This window comes from Elgaria multicarinata, chromosome 2 (genome assembly GCF_023053635.1).
Source record: "Elgaria multicarinata webbii isolate HBS135686 ecotype San Diego chromosome 2, rElgMul1.1.pri, whole genome shotgun sequence".
Classification (NCBI taxonomy): Eukaryota; Metazoa; Chordata; class Lepidosauria; order Squamata; family Anguidae; genus Elgaria; species Elgaria multicarinata.
Window position 1 is genome coordinate 156,628,917 of NC_086172.1, and position 21,248 is coordinate 156,650,164.

General features: G+C 39.7%; 1 protein-coding gene across 5 annotated transcripts in view; it reads right to left on the reverse strand.

Moving 5' to 3' along the window:
* The window catches only part of TTC7B (tetratricopeptide repeat domain 7B), a 128,489-nt gene that overhangs the window by 60,776 nt on the left and 46,465 nt on the right, over positions 1 to 21,248 (reverse strand). For 4 of the 5 annotated variants that reach the window (XM_063117968.1, XM_063117967.1, XM_063117964.1 and 1 more), the window contains exons 8-16: positions 19,511 to 19,574; positions 17,564 to 17,701; positions 16,118 to 16,201; positions 14,096 to 14,200; positions 11,473 to 11,590; positions 11,240 to 11,297; positions 8,128 to 8,200; positions 6,469 to 6,629; positions 3,976 to 4,092 (exon numbers count right to left, since the gene is read on the reverse strand). In XM_063117968.1, coding sequence (XP_062974038.1) covers positions 3,976 to 4,092; positions 6,469 to 6,629; positions 8,128 to 8,200; positions 11,240 to 11,297; positions 11,473 to 11,590; positions 14,096 to 14,200; positions 16,118 to 16,201; positions 17,564 to 17,701; positions 19,511 to 19,574 — 918 coding nt within the window. The remainder of the gene's footprint in view (positions 1 to 3,975; positions 4,093 to 6,468; positions 6,630 to 8,127; positions 8,201 to 11,239; positions 11,298 to 11,472; positions 11,591 to 14,095; positions 14,201 to 16,117; positions 16,202 to 17,563; positions 17,702 to 19,510; positions 19,575 to 21,248) is intronic. The other variant, XM_063117966.1, reaches the window with a different exon arrangement.

The following is a 21,248-nucleotide window of genomic DNA, read 5'->3' on the forward strand; positions in this document are numbered from 1 at the left end:
GGTAAGGGAGAAGGCGCTCTCTCAGGTATCCTGGTCCCAAGTTGTTTAGGGCTTTGTACACAAGTACAAGAACCTTAAACCTGGCCTGGTAGCGAATAGGCAGCCAGTGCAGTTCCCTCAGCAGAGGAGTTACATGCTGGAAAGGGGCAGCTCCAGACAACAGCCGAGCTGCAGCATTCTGCACTAGTTCCAGCTTCCGGAGCAGCTTCAAGGGCAGCCCCACATAGAGCGTGTTGCAGTAATCCAACCTTGAGGTTACCAATGCCTGTACCACCATGGTCAAGCTATCCCTGTCCTGGAGAGGCCGTAGTTGGTGAACCAACCGATGATGGTAAAAGGCATTCCGAGCCATGGCAGCTACTTGAGCCTCCAACGACAGAAATGGGTCTAAGAGTACCCCCAAACTACGAACCTGTTCTTTCAGAGGCAGAGCAACCCCATCCAGAACAGGCAACGAGCCTGTCTCCTGGACTCGGGAACCACTCACCCACAGGGCTTCCGTTTTGCCAGGATTCAGTCTCAGTTTATTGGCCCTCATCCAGCCCATTACTGAGTCTAGGCACTGGTCCAGGACTTGCACAGCCTCACCTGATTCAGTTGTCACAGGGAGATAGAGGTGTGTGTCATCAGCATATTGATGGCATTTAGCTCCAAGTCCCCTAATGACCGCTCCCAACGGCTTCATATAGATGTTAAATAACATTGGGGACAAGATGGTGCCCTGCGGCACTCCATAGCTCAATTGCCAGGAGGCCGAGGACTGGTCACCCAATGCTACTCTCTGAAAACGACCCCGTAGGTAGGACCGGAACCACTGTAACACAGTGCCTCCGATGCCCATCCCACGGAGTCGATCCAGGAGGATACCATGGTCGATGGTATCAAAAGCCGCTGAGAGATTGAGCAGGATTAACAGGAGTTAGCATGAAATAGATCAAATGTGCATTAGCGCTAATGCAAATTAGCACAAATCCCCCCCCCCCGGGAAAAAACATCTGTAAGTCAATATGACTCACCCCACCCCCCCAAAAAACTAGTCTCCTGTGGAACCCGCAGGTCAGATTCATAGAAATCCAAATTCATTTGAATTCATTGCAGATTTCTCCAAAATCCCTAGCAATGACATGGTGTTCTCATTTTGTAACTGAAATTCCATTCTTTTCAAAAATGACACCAGCCACGTGGACCTACAAGATATTAGGTTTAGCTAAAAAAATACCAATGAACCGCCCAGAGAGCTTCGGCTATTGGGCGGTATAAAAATGTAATAAATAAATAAATAAATAATGAATGAATGAATAAATAAATAATAAATGAATAATAAATGAACATTTTCAACTAAGTTTTCCTCAGGGGTATTTTCTCTCGTTAAGAAGTCATTAGTTATTTCACTTAACATCTGTTGTGCATATCTATGCTTAAGATTAACAAGGTGATCAAATGTTGTTCTAATCCTGCTGAAAGCTTTATCACCTTCAGAACAGGAACTATCCATGCAAATCTAGGTTTTACACCATCTTTCTGGTAATAACCTAAAACCTTACTGGGCAGTTTCAACTGCATTCCGCATGCCATCATTGAGTTGGGACAGCACATCCAACATCAATGTACTGAATGAAACTAATTTTTGAAAGAGCTGAGGGAGGCCATATCTATGCTGCAGAAGTGTGAGATAAAAATCCCAGGTTTTAAATAGAATATATAAGGATTGTTTCATCTTGATGCACTCATTTAAAATTTCAAGACCTCTACCCAGCCTGAATTATTGTTTAAGACAGTCAAACTAAAAGATCTGAAATCTGGCTGTGAATGTCATCTACAAGGCTAATGAAGATACTCTAGTTGAATCAGATGCATGCGCAAACATGAAGGTTGAGAGAGCCACATGAAGGTTGTTAACTCACAGCAGGGACAGGGTTATTACAGAATGGCTCTTAGAGAATTTGAAAAAAAGAAATGTGATACACTGCAGGGGGGAACTTGTTGATCTAATAGTGTCACATGGGGTGGACTGCTATTCTTAAATGGCTTGCTATGGTGTAGTATTGCTGTTTCTTTGCACTTTTTAATCATACTTTCATATGAGCCTTTCAATTTAGAGATATGCAATTTGTATGTATTTAGGTTTCAGCCGTTTTTAAAAAAAACCTTGACAGGAACTTAGTGTAAGAACACTGTAAAGAGTTACCAGAGGCATTTTTTCCACTCTCAAAACTCTCATTATGCCAAACAAAGCTTGATTAAATACCTTTGTGGGGGTGGGTGGGTTCTGAAAGCCAATCAGAATCTCTGCTACCTGTATTAACCCTCTACCATTATTGCCTTTGACTGGTAGAGAGTTAGGGTGCATGGTTAATTCACCGATATCTTCAATCAAGGGTTCCCAACCTTTTTGGATCCATGGGCACATCCGGAGAAACTGCTATTGGTAGCACCAAAAACGGCTCCCATGGAGGATGTGGCTAGTCATATAATGGCTGCCATGCAAGCCTAGAGAGCCAAAAGAGGTAGCGGGAGAGACAAATAGCAAGGCTGGAAGCGGAAGGGAGGGGGAAAGAGCAAGGTGAAGGGAGAGAAAGAGCGAGGCTGGGTGTGTGTGTGAAACAGCAAGATAAAGAGGTGGCGGGGGGGAAATATTGAGACTAGAGGTTGGGAATGGAGAGAAACAGCAGGACAGAGGGGGATATGGAAGAGCAAGACTAGGGGCGAGGAATGGAGAGAAATAGGGTTCATCTACACCAAGCAGGATATTCCACTATGAAAGTGGTATAAAAGCGGTATATGAAAGGCAGGAGCCACACTACTACTTTATAGTGGTACTGAAGTGCACTGCAGGATCTACACTACTGCTACCGGTACTGAAGTGCACTGACAACTGTTGGGGCCCATGACACATACCATATACTGCTTTCATACCACTTTCATAGTGGAATATCCTGCTTGGTGTAGAAGTGTCATGAGCTCCAACAGTTGTCAGTGCACTTCAGTACCACTATAACGCAGTAGTGTGGCTCCTGCCTTTTATATACTGCTTTCATACCACTTTCATAGTGGAATACCCTCCTTTGTGTAGATGAGCCCATAGTGAGGAGAGGAGTTGAGATTGAAAGAAAGAAATAGCAAGGCTAGAGGTTGGGAGCGAAAAGCTAGAGAGAGCACATGGGAAAGGTCTGTGTGAATGGAAGAAGACTGGGTGGAGCTAAGAAGAAACTCTTTCCTTCTCATCCTGCCCATTGAGCAACTGATTAGCAGCAGGTTCAGGTAGTGGAAGGAGAACGTGGCACCCTAATGTTTTTCAAGCTTTTTATTAAAAATAAAATTCTGAAGGGAACAGAGAGTGCAGAGCTTCATGAGAGCCATTGGAGGTCCCCATCAGTGACGTGTTGGGGACCCCATCTTAGATAACTGAGGATGGCTGAGAATTATTCTATTGCAGCTTCTTTTCCGTATATACCGTAAAAATATACCGTATTTCTTCGATTCTAAGATGCCATTGATTGTAAGACGCACCCTAATTTCAGTACCACCAACAGAAAAAAAAAGCTCTGATTCTAAGAAATAATAAATGCACACACGATTCTAAGAGGCACCCCATTTTAGAGAGGTTTATATGGGGGGAAAAGTGTGTCTTAGAATCGAAGAAATATGGTATATCCCAACAAAAGTGCCCACAGTCATCCCTGGTATGAAAGACAAATTTGTTTCCTGTCTTTAAAGGCTACTCCAGCTGAACAGTTCAGATTTGTCCAGTTAAAACATAGAAATCAAGTCAGGCCCATTCATATGTGCCATCACCAATAACAGAAAAGCAACTTAGAGATTTTTTTTAAAAAAACACACACATTCTAATGAACTATAAGCTGGGATATTATATCCAAAGAATAAAGTATATTTACATGCATCTGTTTGATTTTTTTTTTAAAAAAAATCCATGTTAATTAGTTGATTCACAATGCTGGTTAAATATTGTCCTACCTGGGGTTAGTGAGATTGTAACAGGATTTCCAGATCTGCAACATGTGTTTACAAGTAAGGAGTGCCTCATCTGGGCCCCTGCAGAGCGATTCCAATTTGACTTTTGAAAAGAGTAATCTGGTGGGGGGAAAGAAATTAAAAATGCATAATTTAGCAAAAACTCCTCCTCCATCCTGTTGCTACTTGGTACAAATTACTTAACACAGCACACAGAATGTTCATATTGCATTCTCTATGAGGGGAGCTAGAAGGCACAAGGGTATTGCTATGCCAACTAGAAAAAAAATACACTGACTTAGCATTCTGCTTACCAGCACATGGGGGGATAGGAGAGAAATTCTACCCCTTCTAGTAGGTATTTAACATGAAGACAGGCTCAATCTATAATTTATATTAAATAACAGCCTGGAACCACCCAATTCAGAATATAGCATTGATGACATGGAGACCGAGTTCAAGTCATATTCAGACAACAGTGAAAGATTTAGACATAGGTGCAAACCATAATTAGCCCAAACTGTTCTTTGTAAACTAACTTCAAAGTGTGCTTTGATATCCTAGGTTGGCAGCCCCTCAGAAACAACAGTTTGTAGGCTGGCGTAGGTTCAGACATAGTAAGAACATAAGAAGAGCCCTGCTGGATCAGACCAAGGGTCCATCCAGTCCAGCACTCCATTCACACAGTGACCAACCAGCCATCAGCCAGGGACCAACAAGCAGGACATGGTGCAACAGCACCCTCCCACCCATGTTTCCCAGCAACTGGTGCACCCAGGCTTACCATGTTAAGTCATGGTTTTGAAGTGAGGCAAGTGGCTACCAGGAGGAGGGCCTTCTCTGCTGTGGCACCCCGGCTGTGGAATGAGCTCCCTAAGAAGGTTCGCTTGGCGCCTACATTATATGCTTTTAGACGCCAGGTGAAGACCTTGTTATTCTCCCAACATTTTAACAATGTATAAATTTTAAATAACATGGTTTTAAATTTGTAATTTTGCATTGCTGCTGTTTTTATCTGGTTGAGCTTTTATATTGTATTTTATATTATGGTTTTATACTGTTGTTTTATACTTTGAATGGTTTTAATTTTTGTGAACCGCCCAGAGAGCTCCGGCTATTGGGCGGTATAGAAATGTAATAAATAAATAAATAAATAAATAAATGGTTTGACATTATAGGCAGTATCCAACAGTGTCATTCTGCAAACACAAATAGTATGAGGGAACTCTGTCAACTCTTTCTGTCGTGCAACCTGTTGCCCAATGGGTGGCACAAGCAGATGTGCAGGTGGAACGTGCAAGCACAATGGGTTGTACAATGGGTTTCACAAAGGTAATGCACAATTGCTTGTGCAACCATGCTTGTGCAAACATAGTATTAGTGGGATTTTCCTCTTGCACATAATTCAAAACTTAGTTTATGCTAGCCAGCAACATTTGCGCTACCAGAATGTCTCAGTTGGATACTGCCCAGAGTCTGAACGCAGCATTTATTTTGGACCGATTCTGTAAGATTTCCACCTGTTGTTTCAACAAGGAGTAATCACTATGGGGACTAGGATAGCCCCCACATAGATTGTAGGTATAAGATATGCTGTATTCAAAATCTTCTTGCCAGAAGCACTCTCAGAGACAAGAATTATACTTTTTATTTTATTTACTTCCTTACATTTTGTATGTGAGGCTGTATAACAAAGAATTCTTAGAGCAGATCACCAAATAAAATAAGTTACGAACAACAATAAAATAAATGACACAACATAATGCAGCACTGAACCAACTCCAAGTTAAGATCAAGAAGCAAAGAATGGAGGCCCTTCAAATCTGTATAACAGATCTGCCTTATAGTATTCCAAGTTTGCAAGGTGCATAGTAGAATAATCCAATAACACACAAACTACAAACTCTCAGCCTCGCAAATTGACTTCAGCCCATGTAGACAAGAATCACCCATATATCTGGAACTCAGCTACCATGTGTCAATGAGAACTAACAAGGATGCACGATTCCATGAAAACATATCCCTATTCCGAGGTTACAGCTGCAGGGAAACCTTCACTTTTCTGAAAAGCTGTGACAGAAAGTAAACACTTAACAGTTGTTGTCCTTTAACAACCAATCCTTAGAGACTGGGGGCGATAAAAGCTGGAGTAAATAAATATTCCTGGCATGCAAACACTACATATTAACTGAATTATTTTAAAAAAGCCACATTTGACAATGTCTAGTTGATGCAGAGTTTGCCGACTGATATTTGTCCACTACGACAAACTACGCTCCTTAGATTTTCTGATGCTCATTAGTAAGGAAAGAAAAACAACTATAAAGAATTTAACCAACAGAAGAATGCCAGGATACAACTAAGCTGAGAAAATTATCATTTTGCAACAGAGCGGTTCACTTTCCTATCGGCAAAGCATAAAGTTGTTTTCCCTTCTTTTTACCAATCATGCTACTTTGAGCATGCAAATATAAGGGAATGGAAAGAACTACTCACATAAAGTTTTCTGGGTATTCACTCAAGGCCATGTCAATGATATTCAGAGCATCATGGTAGTGTTTCTGAGCTGACAGCAAGAGGGCAAGGAGGTGCAAAGAGTTAGCGTCGTCTCCTTGAAGTTGAAGAGCCTGACGAACGTAACCCAAAGCTTCTGGTATCTATGTGAAAGAAAAGCTGAAAGGAGTTATTACCGCCACACATTCTCAGGTTGCATGTGCAATTATGGAAAAAAAAATGGGAATGGACAGCGACTCCAAAGATGTATTCCTATCCCACTCCTGAGGGAAACATTTCTTTCTAACTTCCCATTGCATAACAGCATCGACCATCAGCAATGAAAAGTAGCCCAAGTATGTGAACTGCCTTGTTGAAATCAACTCCCTAAAATAAATTTTTAATCCTTCCCTTTGCCTTGCAAATGCAAAACAGCTCAGTATGATCTAACTGTATGAAGTGCTAGGAAGAGGCCTTGATGTTTCAGGCTTTGGGATTTCAACAGTGTAAAATATTTCCTTTTAACAAAACAAAGTAAAAGCTTTGTGTTATAATTCAAATGCCCCAAAGCCTGCAAGGAACAAATTTAACTTTAACTGAACGGGGGATCCACAATTATTGGCTGGCCTTGCTAGCCACTCAAAATATGTCCTCGCCACCAACGCCTCTCCCAGAGAAGTAGGCTTTTGTTTCTGAGGTCATGCTGAACATGGATGAGTGTGTTCTTGGAAACAGCAACACTGGAAACTTCAATGGTGCCCACTGATTCAGCAGCAACCCAGGCCTCTCAGTGGCTCCAGCAGCTACCACAGCAGTAAGTGGGGTGGCATACTGTCACTACTATGGTCACAACAGCATGCACATTTTCTTTACCTCTGTCCTCTAAAATACAGTTTCTTGGGCTGCACTTGGCATGGGAGTTTCCTAGTACAGTACTATTTAGAAGAATGGGAGGCATTCCTTAACAAACAAACAGGGGCCTAATCTACACCAAGCTGGATATTGCACTATGACAGTGGTATGAAAGCGGTATATAAAAGGTAGGAGCTACACCAAGCAGGATATAGTGGTATGAAAGCAGTATATGGTATGTGTCAATGAGCCCCAACAGTTGTCAGTGCACTTCAATAGTGCTATAAAGCAGTAGTGTGGCTCCTGCCTTTTATATACCGCTTTCATACCACTTTCATAGTGCAATATGCTGCTGGGTGTAGATTAGGCCAGGATGACAAGGCACTAGATCGCATTTTGAAATGGGGCTTTTGTGGGAGGGAGAAGAAGGTTGAGTGTGAAATGAAGATTCAGCATCTGGACTATGGAGGCTAGAGGCTTCCTAGATATGTGTCCAGTCGTTCTTAGTGAAAACAGACCCTTGTTTTCAAGGTACAAAGCATCTGCAACTGATACTTCTACTTCTTCATAAACCAAATTACCACGAAGATCAAAAATGAATGTAGGCATACAGAGGTGAGCAATAACTACTCAACTATTCTTTATATATTCCTGATATTTCAGGATGAAATTCTGCTGAAACACACACTCACAACCTTTAGTATTTTCAGAAACACAAATGCAGCAGAAAATAAAAGTAATTCAGCTTAGCATAGTAGTTATTGCCATAACCAATTCAGCTTTTAAAAACATGTCAATATTTAAACTAACCTGCCGGGATATAGCAAACTGCAAAGCTAGATAAAATGCTGCCAGGTGATCAGTTGGAGATAGAGTGTGTGCCCTGAAAAATATTAAAGATATTTAGTCCATTAAGACACATTAAAAACCCAGATCCTGCTCTGTATTTGTCAGTTTATTTTTATTTATTAATAATACTTAAATGCTGCTTCATATAATAAAACCTCTACGTGGTTATATTGCTGCTTACTGGAGAACAATGAACTTCCAATGTCACTACCTACCTCACTTTACTGGTAAATGATCCAGTAGGAGAATTTTCCCCTTCTAATACCCTCTTAATCACAACACTTTGATTAAGCCCTCACTACAGCCAGCAGCTTTATTATTAACCACAAGGTTAATGTAAGAATCTCTGTATTTATTCATTAAATACACTGATAAAGTGGAGACGCTCTGGAAAAGGGGTGAATTTTTTTCAGGCTGAGGACCAAATTCCAGTATGGGAAAGGTCTTGCCAGCGGGCTTCTAGAGTGTGGAAGGAGAGCAAAGGTGAATTGGAGAGAAGAGATTCCTTGCATTTACTCATACTCTTCTAGTGAAACCTATCACAGACTTGCAGTATGTCTTCAGGTGATCTCTTGTCCAGCTCTCGAAAATCTAACATTCTGCTTCACTGTTCTGGATCGCAAAGCGGTATTTGTAAGGATAAATTAAGAAAGGGGTCTGCTACCTTCGTGCACAATGTTATATAAGACAATAAATAAATAAATAAATAAATAAATAAATAAATCCAGCTGCAAGTAACTTTCCCCCCTTTTATTTTGAAGGAACAGGGCATCTGAAATTCTCTCTCAGCACCCACTCTTGTATAGGCATATTATCTGGTACTGTAAATTAAAATGTACTTACTCACCTACTTTAATGCATACATAATTACAAAATCAAATTTGCAACATCTGGGAAGGAGGGCACTTTCACCCGTTTCCCCATGGATATTTCAAGAGCTCTGTTGTCAAATGCTCAAGCAGAATACATAGTGGAATAATAACATTCTCTGGGGATAGGGAGGGAGCTTCTTCTGCTCCAAAGCTAAGGGTTAGCGGATCTTTAATTTTTTTTTAACATTTTATAAATCAAATTACAAACCCTGATTAAATAGACTGCTCAGGGAGTTCATAATGGGATACAGAGATTTTCTCTTGTAGGTTACTGTTCCAAAAATCCAGTTAAAGCTAGGAGTGACTTAAAGCGGTTACCATCTGGCAACTACCCAGTGATCTATATGACATCATCCATTTCAGATCTTTGTAAATAGTCCAGAAATAATCCAGATTTAATGCCACATGCACAAATGCCTGCTCTGGTTCAAGAGGTGACAGAGAGGATGCCATCTGTAATAAAAGGGCGTACGTAGATGATATAGGTAAATCCCTATTTTCCACTGATGGAGGGTCATGACTAGCATCAGGAAGGACTTTCTCATGGCATCTTATGACCTTGGAAAACAAAAAAAGCTTCACCTTGTTCTGCAAGAAACATTTCAACTCTATTCCCCACCATTAATTCTAGGTGTGCTTTATTAAACTGGACCTATAAGCACCTTTGCAGAAGTGTACTAGTAACTCCAGAGTGGAATTTACACAGGAGTCCCTTTCATTTCTGATGCACTGCTTTGCCAGTACTTCCCCTCCCCCCACCCCAAAATGCAATTCCTTCTCGGAGCGCCCTTTAATGAATACAGTGCAGAATCTGCTGTGTTTATGATGTGATTAAGTGCAACATAACAAGCATGAAAGGGTGGATGTGCTTCATCATTTGTGTTTATAGTGCAAACATAAGCCACAAGCCACAATATACTACTGCAATTGTGGGAGAAGTAGAAGATCACGCTGCTGCTTCAGGTTGCTTTTCCCCCCTTTAAAGTCTGGAAAGCGCATGCACATCTGTGCAGTGTTGCAGGAATGCAAGTTTTAAAATAAAGACTGTGTAGTTATTCACAGCTGTATAGCTGTGTAGGTGCTCACTGAAAAATATTCATTGAATATTAGAGAGAGAGAGAGAGAGAGTAACCAACCATCTTGATCTTAGAAGAAACAGAAGAGAACCCATAGATTTCCTGTTGACAATTCCCTTCCCACTGCTTAAGGACAAAGGAGAAAGTGGAGGAAAATATTGCAAAACAGGTTCTATAGATTTGAAGCCGCTCCCACCAGTAAGGGTTGTAATACCACTAAATACCGTAATAGTGCTAGAATGGAACACACATAATTTAGTAGCCAATGAAAACAGCAATCACTGAAAAATATATAATAAAGTGGTCTGGAAAAATCCCAAATATTGAGGGAGAAATAGCATCAGGACAATGGATTGAGAATATGTTGTGTGCTGTGCAAATGAGCCAGATGTTACAGTACCGAAATACAACACTGGTATAGATGAGCCCCTGCTCTCTTCCAGGGCAACCATAATCAGAAATATATCTAGGGATATCACTGGTATAGGTTAAAAGTGTCTTCTGAACGGGCCCATTAAGATGTTCTTCAGTAGCTAAGACGCTTGTAGGTTGTTGTGTATAACCTCAAGTTTTTAGAATCCTTGATTATTAAAAGCGCAGCTACAGTGGTGGTAATACACTATATCAATCTTCAGATTTAGTAGTTGCAAAAAATCATGAACCACAAGTCATGGTGAAGTCCTAGCACGTTCCCATAAGTGTTCTGAGGATAAAATGGTTTGAGTGTTCATCGATTGAGTCCCATCAACTTAATACAACAATGTAAATACCACATATTCTCTCCAATTTTTGGTGTGCTATTCAGAGCTGTGTTTTCTTTGAGAAGAAGGAAATGTGAATTCAGATGAAGAGGTACTCTTTAAACAGATGTTGAACAAATGTTAGCTACTAGCTGATAACCAAAATATCTTTAATAATGAAATAAGAGGAAATCCTTTGGAATCAGACGGGATTTGCCAGTGCTACTTGATGAAGCAAATGTTAACGCAATATGTTCTGTACTCATGCAAGCAGACTCCCAGAGGTAAAATCCACATTACATAATCATTTATAAATATCTTTTAAAAAATACACATAAGGTTTTTCATTATCTACAGCTGAATGAAAAGATTAACACCCACTCACCTTTGGAACGCAAGAAGAGCCTTTCGTTGCAAGACCTCTTGTATCCCTCGCAAAGAAGCTAGAAATAGGATTTAATTAACGATATATCAGTATCTACCACAAAATATTTTAAAAAATATATATTGTAAAATAACTGTACACAAAATGCATCAGTTATATTACTTGACATGTTTCTAGATGTTATATATCAATGCCACTTTACTTTTATAAATAAATGTGTGTGATTTGCTTACCATCTGTAGCTTGAAGGCTGTAAGTCAGTCCCAGGGCTAGGAAACCTTTGGCTTTGAACTCTGATGTTTTGTCCCCTACATCAACCACCGTTCTGGCAAACCTTTCTGCCTCTTCTAACTAAAAGTAAAAACATGTATTTATATGAAACTAATGATGAGAACTTACTCTCCTCTGTTTCTAGGCGTTATCTTGAGTTATGGAACGGCTGAAGCAAAATATTTTTCAATGTTTCACATCCCCAAATATCGGCGTGCACTAACTCTGGCAAGATTTAATGTCCTGCCATCTGCTCTTTACAGGGGTGGTTTTAGAAAATCAGTTTTCCTGATCGCTTATGCCCATGTGGAAGCAATGAAATTTATATTTTTATATAGATAGAGAGAAATTATTGTTTGACACCAGATTACAAATGAATGCACTCCCTCAATACTTCAGGGCCACAGAGGACAGAGACACAATTGAAGCTTTCGCTCAATTATTTCTGAATGCTATGAGAATAAGGACTCTCCATAATTTATTTTGTTGCATATTTCTCAAATTTATATGCAATTTCTCCCTACTCTTTTGTATGAGTTAAGTCTGGCCAGTGACCATAATAAAGCTGATGATGAAGACTGACATCCGCTGGAAGTCCGGCATCAATCCAATTTAAAATAGAAACCTCTAGGCCCTGTCACACTCCTAAAGACATCATCGGAGATGTGCTGCTTCCCTGCTGCTCCTCAAGATCCTGAGCTCTTCCCGCCAGCTCTCTTCCACAAACCTATCAAAAGTGAGCAAGTGTCAGAGAGGGGCAGAATACAGGGGAAGCAGGAAGCATCAGAATTCAAATTCCAATGCTCCCTATCATTCCAGGAGGCTGCTTTGCATGTTCATGGCAACATCCCATTAGAGGCTTCACAGTTCTTCCCAATATTCTCTCATCTTCAATAAATTTGGGGAAAGGCAGTGTGGGATGGGAAGAGGGCTTGGATGTGCAGGAAAGAACACAGCATTACAGGAGCATTTCAAACAAATCAAGTTAGAATCGACCCAGACTCCAAGAGGGGGGCTGGGACCAATCCTATATTGATGTGGGGGATAGTCCCAATAAATTGGTTTCTAAACGCCTTTTTCAGACATCATTCCAGCACTATATAAAGTTACAAACTGGTCTGGTCAGTATCTGGATGGGAGAGGGACTGGAAACCTTATGTACATCATCTTCACTTCTCTAGAGTAACAGTGGGAAATGTCATTTCCAAAATAAGAAGTCTATAACGCCAGGCTCTCCAAAAGCAACTTCTGTGTTGGTGCATGTTCACTGATTGCTGAAATTTACTTTTTTAAAAAACATATTCATTTATTTTAAATAAAAGTGTATATTTATTTTTGATCAAGACAACAAAAAAATAAAAACAATGAAACGTAATAAAATTGAGGAGCATAAAACACAGAGAACTCAGAAACACATGGATCATACTTCAGACAGTGATAGGAGACAGAGCACAGTCTATCCTCATTATCTTAATGGGCAGGCAGAATCAAGTGGGGCACAGGATAATTTACTGAAAGATACCCTGGCTCCCAAGTCCTGACTTGGTCAATCAATTTTGTCTGGCATCTTGAGGATAGAAATATTCATATGCACACAATGGCAGAGCATGCATTAGGTAGAAGATGACCGTATAAAAAGCAAATCATGAATCCAGGTCTTGGGGGATGGGTAGGCTATTTGTAGAGGTGAGTGGGCGGGGGGTGGGCTTGCCTCATGAATAACGTCAACCAATTTACTTTTTTAAAAAATGCCATTAAAAAATGCCAAACAAAGATTAATCAGATTAAAAAATTTGGCATGCCGACTAAAGCAGGCCATTACAGGTAATCTACAACTATAAATCAAATGGGAAATATCACAAATAACGTAGCACATCGGACCTATTTTAACATCTCAACATCTATATAGGCAACCTTCCCCCCACCTGCACACTCTAATTCCTGGGATACCCAGTAACTACAAGCCAGTTTAGAACTCTCAAACAAAATATCTTTCCCCCCCCCTTCTTTTTAGCATTTTCCTATGCAATTGCCTGCCTATTTCCAATTCGAACCACCCATCTCTAGAAATTAGTCATGCTTGAAATTCAGCCCAGGGGGTTCGGAAACTTGGAACAGAGTATGAAAACAGTTGAGGATCTCAAGGATTTAATCTCTCTTTTAAAAAGAATATTCCTTTCAACCTGCTGTATTCTTAGAAATCTGGCATTTTGAACTGCCAAAAGTACTCACTGTGAGTTCTATCCAATAGTAGCATTCTGCTAGTGCAAGTTTCTACCCATTGCAAAAACCCTGTTTTTATCCATGCACAAGGGTCAAATCCAATACTTTGATTCTGCTTGTGTAAGCTGTTGAATGAGATGTCACACAACTCATTATTGATTTCTTTAGACTGTGTGTTGCTTGTAATAGCGTTTTTGCAACTGCTAGCAAAACACTGGCGACTCTTCTAAGTTTTCCACTAGTGCAATGTTGCATATAACCCTAAGGCTAAATGTATTCAACAGAAATACTGTTTTTTTTAAAAAAAATTAAAGCAACAGTATATGCGCATATATCTTTACATACTTGTTTTTCTTGACTTACCCAATGAAGAGATCCCATACATAATTTGGCAGCAAGGAGTGGAATTGTAGGATCATCTGGCTTCAATCGGATACACTCTTTCAAGACCTTCACAGCTCGAGCAGACTATACAAAAAGATGTCTTGGGATAAGACAACCAAGGTAGCAGAATATGTAAGAATTTTGCAATTTGCCATTTTAAACCCTTCCAAGCTGTAACAAACAAATGCTGATTTTTAAACAAAAAAATATTTCAAACAAAAGTAATTGGTTTCATTTCATGAGAGGATCAGCAGCTATAAATCTGATATGACTACTTCAGATAATGCAACAGCTAATGTTTACTGTACAACACAACCAGCACAGCAAATGTGGCAGATCCCAGGCTGTGTATACAGCTCCTGAGGCATGGAAGAGCCAGAAAGTTCTATTTAAGAGATGAAGGAACACTGCTACAAGTTGTACAGGACAGCAACAATTAAAATATGCTGGTATAAGCTAATGAAACTGCAGAATAGACTAATAACAACTAAATAATCTTCTATTTGCCCACTGCCTCTTCCTTGCCTATGACTTTTGTCTGTTCCCAGCCTAGCTTTTGTTCCACGTCTCTCCCCTTAGAAGCAAAGAAGCTGTTCTCCATGAAAATGTCAACCTAATGTGCAGTTGCTATAAAGAAGGCAAACGCCATGTTAGGCATTATTAGAAAAGGAATTGAGAATAGAACTGCCAGTAGCATGTTGCCTTTATACAAATCTATGGTGTGACCACATTTACAATACTGTGTACAGTTTTGGACACCACACCTAAAAAAAGATATCGTAAAACAGGAAAAAGAGCAGAAAAGGGAAACTAAAATGATCAAGGGACTGGAGCGTCTCCCCTATGAGGGAAGGTTGCAACAGATGGGATTGTTAAGCTTGAAAAAAAGGAGGCTAAGAGGAGAGGTGTAAAAAATTATGCATGGTGTGGAGAACGTGGATAGGGCCACATTTTACTCCCTCTCTCATAATACTAAAAACCAGGGTCATCTAATGAAGCCGAGTGGTGGGAGATTCAGGACAGATAAAAGGAAAGACTTCTTCTCACAGCACAGAGTTTAACTATGGAATTCACTACCACAAGATGCAATGATGGCCACCAATTTGGATGGCTCTAAAAAGGGGTTGGATAAATTCCTGGAGGAGAAGGCTATCAATGGCTACTAGTCCTGATAGCAAAGTGCAACCTACAGTATCACAGGCAGTAAGCCTGTATACACTAGTTGCTGAGGAACATGGGTGGGACGGTGCTGTTGCACCATGTTCTGCTTATGGGTCCTTGGTCAACAGCTGGTTGGCCACTGTATGAACAGAGTGCTGGACTAGATGGACCCTTAGTCTGATCCAGCATGGCTGTTCTTAGGTTCTAACAGAAGGAACAATATTTCAACCAGGGAACTAATGAAGGCTACTTGATAGTTCTATCCAGCTAGCTATCACGTGTTTTTCTCTATTGAAAAAGAGAGCTGGCACCATCATGGCTTCCTAAATAAAACGTTGGAGAGAGACATATACTGTAATCACAGTACAGGCAGAGATCCACTTTAGCCTGTCACTGTTAAAATAATGTTAAGCCACACTTTATTTAAAATGAACAAAAAGGACAATTCAACCTCTTTTACTGGGCCTGTTTAGACAACATGCTAAACCATGGTTAGGTCGCTAACCCTTTTGCAGCAAATGGTTAGTGAGCCACCATGGTTGGGAATGGTTCACACAGCATGCTAAGCCATCACATTTAGCTCAAAATGCTTGACCACCATGGCTTAACGTGTCTGAACAGGGTCAACAGCATATTTAGCCAAACAGCGAGCATACTGAAGTTCTCGACATTCTGAAATTATATTCGGCTTTGCAGAGGGACAGACCCGTGGCTTACAACTGCTATCCTGCACCTAGTTGCACATGCTTAAGTACTATAAACTCAAGGTGTGCAGGACTGTAGCCCTCATGATTACCATTAGCAGCCATCAATAAGACAAAATCTATGGAAAAAACCTACTTTTCCTGCTGCCATTAAGGACAGTGCAAACTGATACCAAAGATGGAATTCTTCAAAGGCAAACTTCATAGCTCTTTCTAAGCACTAAAAAGAGAACAAGAAAAAATACCCATTGTCAATTACATGCATGTTTCTAAATTGACAGTATTGCCCTCAGGCAAACAAAATAAAGATGATAAAAAAGCATGTTGCTTTTTAAAAGTGCTGTATAAATGAGAATGACCTCATACACCACAGTATTCCTGATCAAGACGCACAGTGCAAAAAACTACTTTTATATTTTTATGACTCACAAAGGCTGAAACATTAACCCTAGGAGAAGTATTTTTGTAACAATACATTTTCTGCTAGCCCAGATTATTTTTCCCTGTATATAGCACACAATCTCTCTTCTCTTTCTGCAGTTCTACACACACACACACAAGTTTGCTCACAATATTTCTTTTTATCGGATAATCCAATTACAAGAAGACAATAAAACATTCAAGTTGTCTTTGCACACAGTGGTAGTGACTTTTTCCTCAACTACACTTTGAATCGTTATGGTGATTCTCATGAAATAAAAGGTGTGGCATTTGAGGACTCCTTGTGGCAGCAAAGTACAAGGCCTCTCAAAGTAACATAGTTTTAAACTCTCAGCTCTTAGATATTACTGTTGTTTGCACAAATATATCAACAAGTTAGGCCAAAACCAGTTGTTTGAGAATTGGGCCTGGAAACAAATCAGGAGCCAGTGATGTTGGTATAGTACGGTGGTATATGTTTTTAAAAAAGAGGCTCCCATCAAAACTCTAGTTACACCTACTGATGTTTCCTAACATTTTAAAGGTAATTCCATGAGTTGTAGTAATATAATCGGGATGTAAACAAGCCATGTGTAACATTAATCAGCATTAACCAGAAAGTGTGCAATCGGTGTAAGATGGGCAAAAGCATTCACAATACATACTAGCAAAAATATTCTCCCTCAGCTCTCCTTCCTTATTCACTGGAACATCTTAGCTATGAAGGCAAAAAAGTGGGATCACTCTTATATCCATCTTAGCACTGAACAAGTACAACTTTATCATGGCTATACAGTTGTGTGCACCTGAATCCAACTGTTTAAGCTGGGACAACATATGCAATGTGTGAGCAGAATGCTAGACAAGATACGCCCTTGATCTGATCCAGCATCGCTCTTCTTATGTTCCATACATAAACACTATAGTAAAGGTGTTTAATTGTAGTGACTATGAGTTATATTCCACACATGCATCCACATTATAGTGACTGTATTCCTCCTATATCCACCAAAATCAGTTCATTTCAGCTCAATGATACATAGATTGCTCTGTACTATGCTAAATTGGTAAGTTATTTTTTTCTTTCATACATTGCCAACCAAGGAATGTCACTTAGGTGAACTCTAAGCCTTGGTTTCCTTGGTCAATTATCACAGCCTACCTCTGATAACATTTCATATTGACCTCTTCTTCCCAAGGCAATGGTAAGCAAGTCATAGACTACAGATGCACTCTGCAAACTGATGATACGATCATTTTTGTGTTCTGGTATTCTGCTCAATACAGCATCACGATTAGCCTGGAAAGAAATGCAATAAATAAATAAATATGCCCTCCAAAACTTCCATACTTGGTTTTCTCAGAAATAGCACAGCACATTCAGGCTTCTATTGCTTTGATGATCAAACTGCATTTCTTAAGGGTTGCTGCATCACAACTACTGTCAATATCTGAAACAGGAGATTAATACAAACGCGAGAACTGATTAATACAGAATTACGTGGAAAAGCTCTTCTCCATGAAAAGAATAATAGTATATATAGCATCTCTTTATTCACCTGATGGCAGCATTAAGCAATGAAGACAAATCATTAAACACATTTAATTATATTCACAAATTAAATTAAACAAATTGATCTCAAGTTGTTTATCTATATTTTTAGATGTTTATTAGTAGATAATTTACTTTTGTCTCTGATCAGGGAGAAGAATATTTATTTATTTATTTATTTATTTATTTATTTATTTTAATTTATTTTATTTATATCATGTACTTTAGATTCCAACAGACATTCACCCTCTGATAATTGTCTGATATTTTAGGCTCTGAAGACTTCCAATGATTTGAGTAAATAAAAGTAGGGTAATTAGATAACAGGGGATGGATTTCATCGTGGTAGGTAGGGAACTACACAGAAGGTTTCATGAGCTTAACTAACCCACCTCCTGCCTTGAAAACAGATCCCCATAGATCTAGAATATAATTTATTTTGAACAAGATTGACATTTCCTTTCTACACTGGATATCTGGACAGTTTGAACCTCCATCTTGCAGTTATTATTTTATGATGACATTAGGCAATAGTTTACAACTAGCCAAGCCGGTAAGACAAGCTTTACTTCCACCTCACGTGCTGCCACCAGTATATTCATAGCTGGCTGGAATTAAAAAACTTTCATGAGGATACCATCTGTCCTTAGATAGACAGAATACATATGGATGATTCAGTCTGTCTGTATTTGGAAATTTCCCTCTCTTCTGAAGCAGGAAGTGGTTGACTAGGTTTGAAAGGCAAGTAAGGGACCACCAGGACCTCATACTTGGGTCAAATCTGGCCCACGGGACAGAGATTGCCTACCATTGTTTCAAAGACAACAGCAGACTACCATTGTTTCAAAGGCTTCAAACACCAAGCTTCCAATACATGTGTAACTGCCTTCTGCTGCTGCTTTGCATTCAACTCTGGTTTACTTGCTTGTCTCTCACCCAGTTTCTATCAACTTCCAGGATATGACCTCTGCAGCAGAATGGACTCACAGATGAAGATAAAGAGCTACCTCCACCATTGGCCTTTTTCCACACCCAACTCCCCTTTGATGAACATAAGCTTCTAAGCAGGAGACAGCCAGCTCTGATAACCAAGCCAGATCTGACAGCCTGCCTGCCCAGGAATGACTTCCTGATGGGCTCAGTAGTGTCATCCAGGGTGGAAGGACCTGAGAGAGCCTGCCTATGGCATGGCAAGAGGGCGCAGAGCAGAGAAAAATGAGACGTATTTTTGTGATCACCACTTGCATGGTGAAGAATGGGAAATAAAACTTTCTGCAGGGAGGGGAGGTTATTCATAAGTTGGCAAGGGCAGTACTCGATTTATAAAAAGAGATGCAAAAGTACCTATAAGCCCGTCTCCTTAATTATGCTGGGGCAAGGGCAGGCTACACTTGCTTGGCGGAAAGACTAGGGCACTCTGCATATGCTCAGGGACATATTTAACATTTATTCTTGCTGCTAAAAATTAGAGCAGCTGTACATGAAGCATCAAATAGTAAAAATGCAACAGAAATAACATAAATTAAGTGTACTTATAAAGAAATCTGGCTCACTTACCATAGATTCACTTATTAGCAGCAGCAAAAGAGCTTCTTCAGTGTTCTCTTGAGGACAGAAAATGCTGTTAAAAATTGAGTATTCATTACCTTAAAAATAAAGTTACTCAAGATTCATTTAGATACAACAGTTAACAGCTGTGCCACATTTGCACTATTCATGCCTTGCAAACAGAGCATACGAAAGCCAATTTTGGTTCTTATAGCAGCAAATCAAATTACTGGAATAAAACTGCTTTTTAAAAAGACGCTTCGAAGTGTAACAACCCCACAGTAATTAGGATTAACAAACAGCTCAAAAAAACCACTTGCTATTTTGACAACTATAAATAGTCATATTCAGGAGAAGTACAAAAGCTACCGCCCCCATACTTTTGCATTTATAGCAATATGCACTCAATGGCCTAAAGGCTACATTTTCCTCACAGGCTTCCTATATTTGGATCACAATATCTGGCATTTTAGCTAGATTTTTGCTCTCTTAATTTGATTGAATCAGTATTAATCTCTCTACATTATTACTATTTTTTTTAGAAGATCTGCAACTCCAGTTAGTTTCCTGTGCACCTTTAACATCACTGGGAATATGAAAGACAAGCATCAACAACTGGAATGCTCCTAAGATAAACCACAGATATCCCACAAAGGAAACAAGGAGCTCTGAACCTGATTGTGGTTCTCACCTATCCCACGCTACTGAGTAGTCAGAGGTAGTACTAGCACAAATAGGGTTCCTTTTACAGAGCGGCTTAGCGGTTTGGGCAAGGACGGAAGCTCAGTGATAGAGCACCTGTCTTGTATGCAGCAGGTTCCGGGTTCAAACCCAGGTACCTCCACTTTAAAAGCACCAGGTAGCAGCTGATGTGCATGACCTTTGCTGAGACCCTGGAGAGCTGCTGGCAGCCAGAGTAAACAATATAGGGCAAGATGGACAAATAGCCTGACCTGGTATAAATCAACTTCCTATGTCCCTGTTTTTCATGCCTCTTCCCACTTTTCCAAAATATTAGCAAAGATCAGGGGCAGGAACTCTTAAAGAATCTGCATAGGTATTAAATGTAGAAAACAAGCTTCTTTATGTAAGCAAGGGGGTGGGGAAAGAAGGAAGGAAGGAAGAACGCCAGAAGAACAGTTTTTCTTCACTTGGGAATCTAGTTTCGTTACTACTTTAAGGAAACACTTCTCTAATATTCTACTTTATGCATAATTCAGTATATCAAAAAGTCTGATGGAACAAAGTTCACTCCACTTACCATGTCCACAGTACTAAATGAAAGCAAATGCGAGTGAACAGCAGGTGCATTTAAACATGCAAGAAAAAATCTTACAGTTTAAAGCTGACGGGGATGCTTAGAACTATTCTTCCTAATAACTTATTGCATTTTAAAAATTTCCATTCAGCTCAAAGCAACATAAATTAGTAAAGGTACAGAACCAACCCTTGTAATGTAAGATTGCTTTCTGTAATAGTTTTCTGATTATTCCTGTGAAACATATTTTTAAAAAACACACATTTCAAGGTTTTCTTCATTGCTAATGAGACACTGGAAGCATTAACATTTTAATTGCTCTCCTACCATTCCAAAACAATGCCTAGGAAACTACAGATACTAATTAGCATCTTTAGAATTTGAGTGTCTTTATATAAACACTGTAAACAATTGTTTTATTCCTTGTAGCCCAATATTTTTAGAAAGTCTACTAACTCTAAAAGCTGTAATGTGCTGTTGAAACAAAAA